At 40.1% G+C, this 5,928-nt stretch overlaps 2 protein-coding genes across 2 annotated transcripts in view; one reads left to right on the top strand and one right to left on the bottom strand.

The window, feature by feature from the left end:
• The first annotated feature begins 1,595 nt into the window (after positions 1-1,595).
• On the top strand, positions 1,596-1,867 carry USMG5 (up-regulated during skeletal muscle growth 5 homolog (mouse)). The gene is made up of 2 exons (XM_010143294.1): positions 1,596-1,682; positions 1,775-1,867. The coding sequence occupies exons 1-2, from the start codon at positions 1,596-1,598 to the stop codon at positions 1,865-1,867; spliced, it is 180 nt and encodes a 59-aa protein (XP_010141596.1).
• A 3,114-nt stretch (positions 1,868-4,981) lies between these two features.
• The window catches only part of TAF5 (TAF5 RNA polymerase II, TATA box binding protein (TBP)-associated factor, 100kDa), a gene marked incomplete at its 5' end in the record, with an annotated part of 10,165 nt that continues 9,218 nt past the window's right edge, over positions 4,982-5,928 (bottom strand). Inside the window, one exon of the mRNA XM_010143295.1 lies at positions 4,982-5,910. Coding sequence (XP_010141597.1) covers positions 5,693-5,910 — 218 coding nt within the window. The remainder of the gene's footprint in view (positions 5,911-5,928) is intronic.

Below are 5,928 nucleotides of genomic sequence, written 5' to 3'. Positions count from 1 at the left end.
GTTGTGATGCCTGGGCTCTGCGGTGTTCTCGGAAGGACGCGGTGACTCTTCTCTAGGCTTTTGTGTCGATCAGGCATAAGAAAAGATGACCTTGGCTTTCCAAGTCATGTACGGCAGATGTTTAGGGAAGTTATTTCGTTAAGATTTTTATCTATTACATAGTCAACTCAGTTACAGGCACACTTGCCTGATTATGCACTAGAGATACATTATTGGATGGGGTTGGCATAAGAGGTGTGTTAATGAACGTAGCACCTACCGTAGCAGTTTCTTGTACCCTCTTCTTCTGGGGTCCTGGTGGCTACAGCATCTGCCTGGTTTGGTAGGTAACCGTATAGGCATGTGTGCCTCTTTTGGGGTGAGTTACAAGATAAACCACAAATGTTTGTCCTGAACTTAGAACACCCGTAAACATTTGGAAAACATACCTCTAAACATTAAAAAGAAAAGTCCCTTTATTGTAAGGGTGATCAGGTTTCCCAGAGCAGTTGTGGAGTCTCCATCTCTGAAGATGCTAAAAATCTGACTGGCCGCATTCCTGAGTGACCTGCTGTAGCTGCCCTTGCTTTGAGCAGGTGGGGGTTGGACTGTGTGATCTCCAGGGGTGCCAACCTCACCCATCAGAGAGCCTGCGAGAGCTGTGGCAGGCCTTCATGTTAATGAACATCTTACAGTAGATTTGAAACCTTGGTCCAGACACAGAGAAAATACAGAAGCGTGCCCTCGTGAACTTAGTGTTTTTGTTGTTCTGTGAAAGCTCTTCTGAGACTTTGTAGCTGGCTCAAATATCTAGCTGAGAAATAACTAGAAGAAAGAAGTATATCTAGATCTTTGAATACTGGGGTGGTCAAGTAAGATGCAACTGAAAGCAGAGCAGTTCTTATTAACAACACTTGCAACACTTTCACTTGTGTGAAAGTTGCAGAGTGGCATTTTGAATCACAAAACAGTAGTGGTCTAGTCTGAATCTTGTCACCAAGTTCCTGCCTGGGTTGTTGAAGCGGTTTCTTAGCTGAATTAGTGAAGATTTATCTTAATTAGGGATTGCAGATTCCTCAATCATTGGTAGAAATTTGCCTCTGTTGAATCTTTGCACAGGCAGGATGGGCAGGTCCCTTCTTTGTAAGTGCTCTGAGGAATTTTCCCTTTTATCATCGTCCTGACTTTTTTTTTTCATGTTTAAACTCAGTTGAATGAACTCTGAAAATTGTAAATGATTTTCCCTTCAGAACTCATTTGCTTATCTGCTCTTGTGTCACTTGTTTTGTACTTTAAGATACAGTACCCGAATGTGCCTGCTCCTTATCTATATCTGTGTCCGCTGTCTCTTGAATGTGTTGAAAGCAGATTTAATAGCTGACAGTGGAATTACTAAGCTCAGTCACTTGTTTTGTACTTTAAGATACAGTACCCGAATGTGCCTGCTCCTTATCTATATCTGTGTCCGCTGTCTCTTGAATGTGTTGAAAGCAGATTTAATAGCTGACAGTGGAATTACTAAGCTCAGTGTAGATTTTTTTTTTTTTTCTATTGATCCTGTCCAACTGACTTTAAATTTGTTAACTGTCCTCTGTTGCTTGTTAGGACAAGCAACCATGGCTGGCCATGACTCGGGATCTCAACACCAGTTCACTGGATTTCAGAAGTACTTCAATTCCTATACCATCACAGGCAGGAGGAATGTATGTATTATGTGTATTGACTTTTCTAGTCTAATACAATGGTGTTTTCTGGGCTTTAGACTGATACTACACTTAACTTTTGTGTTTTCCAGTATGTAATAGCAACATATACAGGTGTTGCAATGCTCATCTTGTACTTCAAGCTTAGACCTAAAAAGAAAACTCCGGCTGTGGCAGATAAGTAAATGGTAAGTGGCTGTTGTTCTTCCAGGACCATAATGCTTCCATGGCAGCCCAGGAAGAAGCAGTGACAAATTATTATCATTGTTATTATTGCTAATAATACAGTGTAATTACAGAGAGAAACACAGGCAGGTGAACTTTGTATTTATCATTTTAAACCTCAGCCAAACTTTAACATCAGTTTGGGGTGGGCATTCTGAATGGAGTAGGTTGTTAAAGGGGGATGCAGGAAGTATGAGATACCAGTATTTGTTCTGACATGGTAAATGGGACTCAGGACAGTGTGCAAGGAGGAAGAGTAAGTGAGGAAGGAGGAGTGGAAGGATGTTGTAGTTAGGTGTATCAAGCTTTGCCTACAGCTGTTAGGTGCTTCCCATCTGTCCTTTTGCTGTAGAATTAGGGGTAACTGTTGCTTTGTAGGTTATTGAAATAATAAAGTAGTACTTGAGGACTTGGTTCTTACGTTAGAGAATTTCAAGCAGAGATTGATGCAGTCTGTTAAAACCTTCCTTTGAACAGAGTAAAGGAGTGCCACACGATGGAACTGTATGTATTGCACACCTTACTATGCAAGACCCACATAGGAGCGATGGGACTTGTTCTTGTGTAGCAACAACCAAGTGTTAGAAAATTCTAGAGTCACTTTCACATATTACATTTCCACTGAAATGGCATTTTGAAAAAACCTATGGGCTGTTCTCACAGTCTGCAAAAAGGGGTAGAAAGCAGTAAGTCTCAGTATGTTGTTGTGTGTTAAAGGGACATCGGCCATTTATTCCTGGGTGTGCTGGAATCTGCCTGCTCGTCACTGAAATTGTTTGGGCTTGCGGAAGGGGGATGCTCAGTTACTAGTATCACTGTGCAAGACTTGCTATGTTTGATCTCTCTTCTCTTGGCAGGTTGCTGGCATGTCTGAACTTCCAGTCTGTATCAATGTAATGCAAGCTGATGACCTGTTCTGGCTAATGAAATATAAATAATTACTTGTTTTATTGGAAATATGAAATGGTACAAAAAAGCATAAATGTGGCACTTCTTTTTTTTTCCTGTCAAATAGTTAATTGTAGTAGCTGATTCCTGTCATTACTATTTTAAATCTTCTACTGCTCTAACACATCCTAAAGGGTTCTCAGCACCTGGCAGTAACCTAGGAGAGACCTCAGCAGCATGACAATTGCAGCACAGAGCTTGCAGCTGATCAAAGCATTTCCACGCTTCCATGTCATTGTGGAGAACAGTCAGCTTACGCGGTTTGCAGTTACCTGATTGCTGTCATTTTTTTTGCATTCCAGGCTAGTAGCTTACATGGGAACAATGACTTCTTCACTGTTACTAATACAGCGCAGACTACAGTTGGCTGTATTTTGCATAGAACCTGTTTGGTTGTGATGGAAAACCTCCCAAAACAGACTGATGAAATTATGGTATTTGAGCTTTTTTCTGTTACTGGCCTCTTGCAGAGTAAACTGCCTGAAAGAAAATGGCTTACTTTGCTATGTTAAGCTCTTAGAATTCTGCATGTTCATCAACAATAAGTAGTTCAGTGCTTACTTTTCCTCGACATAGCCTCTTGATAAATGAGGTGTTCCTACTGCAGATCTATGCATCCCATCCATGCCCAACACTAAAACTTGTCTATCAAGTCCTCCACGGCGTCCTTCTGTCAGTTAAAACTCAGTACCTTTCTTAGATGTCACACTAGTGCTGATGTGCAAATGTGATAAGGCACTGTGCTTCTCAGACGGTGCCAGCAGAGGTTGAACGTGGGACTTCTGATGCTAAAGCATGCAGATATACTCCCCCACTGAGGGCAGTGGGATGCAGGCATGACTGCTGGGAAAGAAAGGAGAGAGAAATTACAGGGTGTTGGTGCTCTCTCACTCTAGCTCATGTAGTCTTAAAGCCATTCATATGTGCTGGGCCTTCTGAATAAATCTAGTTGTCTTCCTCTCCTCTGAGTTGGTTTGGATAACTGGCCTGTGCTGTACACAGGTGAATACTGGTGGCTGTAACAGTGTATTAGCTCTAATTAGCTGGAACCCATTGCTTACCAGAATGAGATTATATGAAATGATCATTTCTGAACTACTTGTCTCTTTTAGCAGTGCTCACAGTTAGAAGCACTGTGTTTGCTTCCATTGCAGCCATCAAGGGAAGAAAATACCTTCTTATAAGAGAGTCACAAACTATGTGGTTTTAGTATTTATTATAATATCAAAAGTATAAAACTGTACAAAATACAAAGGCAGAATGAAAGTGTTTTCTTTAAACTGTCAAAACTTTACATGTTTTGTTTTACCTAACTAGCTTGATTCACCATAGTTGTACTTAACTCCAGCTGGTCATATTGAGAGCTAGGAAATTTTGTTGAGGTACCATTACACAAAATCTGTAATAATTTACTTTTAACCTTTTTTCTTTAAAGAAAAGTTCCAAGTGAGCTTCTTACTGAATTTTTCACCTTTTATTTTTATGTATAATGCCTGTAATATACCTTTCCAAGGTGTATTACCTTAACCAAGAGTTAAGAGTCAGAACAGATGAGAGGAGAGGTAGTTCTCCATTTACTTTACCTTAGAAATGTCTCAGTTTTATTTTCACTAGAGAGCCAGCAAGTTCAAGTGTACAAGCCCCTACTGGAAAGTAATGAGGAACACAAAACAGGTTTCCCTGTATACAACTTGTAAGAGAGTAAAAAAAAAAAAAAACCCAAAGAAACCCAATGTCCCAAACTGGGCCTGTCCTCTGGTGGTTGCATTTTCTGTTCAAAGACCCAGAGAGAAGTTACACTTCTCAGTGTTCTCTGTGTTTTACTCTTCCTTAGAAAAAAAGGATGTCCAGGAGGACTTACTGGGGTACAGTGTTTTTGTGAGTGGAAACTGACACTATGCTTAAGATTCATTAGTCCTTTTGCAATAGCATTTGAATTTCTTGGCTAGTTTTACATTTTGACATATTAAACCTTATGCAGAAAGGACACAGATTTTTGAAGTTCTTTTAAATCTAATACAATGTAGAAAGGTTTAAGTTCACTTTTTTAATAACAGGTATTTTATTTGTGCCTTGCCACTCTCACCCCCCTTTTTTTTCATACAACAAAGTATGAAAGTGAATAAAGTTCACATTACAATTCTGGTTACTCGTGACACTTAAGCATTAGCTACCTGTGAAAACAGAGTAACAAGATCTACATTTCTGATACCTCAAAAGAGCACAGGAGTTTGAAATCTTTTCAGGACTTAATACTTGGATGCATAAAACCCGTAAGTGTAACATTGTGGCAGTTCCCCACAAGCCTCTGCCTGCAGGACCTGCTCTTGCAATGCCCTGTTTGTTGCTGTGATACTCTCACCATACCTGTTGCCCAGCCCAGGATATAGTGAATTAATCTACATTCTTATTTTCTGAAAATGAACAGTTTTTGCTTCTGTTTGAGGTTGATTAAACATTGCTAACCATAAGTTAAGTGCTTTAAAAAAATTAAATTGAGAACACATACTAAGGCTGTTAACTTTCCAGAAGTTTCAGCAGAGCTCAATACCATCTCTGAGAGGAGACAGCCATTTCCTTTTTTTTTTTTTAACCAAAAGCACCATGAACAATTCCTTCTTTTACAGCCATGATGTCTTGTCAATCTCCAGCATTTTCAAATAGTGGATAAATATGAAATAGCAGAACTGAAAAATGCTGTTTGCATTAGTTTACATAGTTTCATTTTTCCTGCAACAGGCTAGTGGGATCCACCTGTACAAGACATTCCTCCTCGTCTCACATCCTGAGGTCACTTCTGCAATGACTTGGCACAGTCAGTCTTGCAGCTTCCTGACTCACTGTGAACTGTAGGCTCCCGCAGCCAGCAGCAAGTTTCTGCGTGTAAAGTGGAGGTGTATGACCGGGGTTGATTTGGTCATGTATGTACCTAGTAACAAGTCCTGGGAGTTTTCAGGCAAGTTTATATGTCCAGTGGCTGTAGTAAAGTCATCAGTTTCTAGATCTTCAAATGCCTTCACAGCATCCCACAGACGAACTGTGTTATCCATTGAACCTAAAAAAAAAAAAAAAA

This window comes from Buceros rhinoceros, unplaced genomic scaffold (assembly GCF_000710305.1).
Source record: "Buceros rhinoceros silvestris isolate BGI_N320 unplaced genomic scaffold, ASM71030v1 scaffold15309, whole genome shotgun sequence".
Lineage (NCBI taxonomy): Eukaryota > Metazoa > Chordata > Aves > Bucerotiformes > Bucerotidae > Buceros > Buceros rhinoceros.
The sequence above is the reverse complement of the archived record's forward strand: the minus strand, read 5'-3'. Positions and strand labels throughout refer to the sequence as shown.

Excerpts from the sequence above, each read along its gene's own strand:
- USMG5 (XM_010143294.1), top strand. The coding sequence starts at position 1,596 with ATGGCTGGCCATGACTCGGGATCTCAACACCAGTTCACTGGATTTCAG. Across the intron at positions 1,683-1,774 it reads CCATCACAGGCAGGAGGAAT|TATGTAATAGCAACATATAC; the intron begins GTATGTATTATG and ends TGTGTTTTCCAG.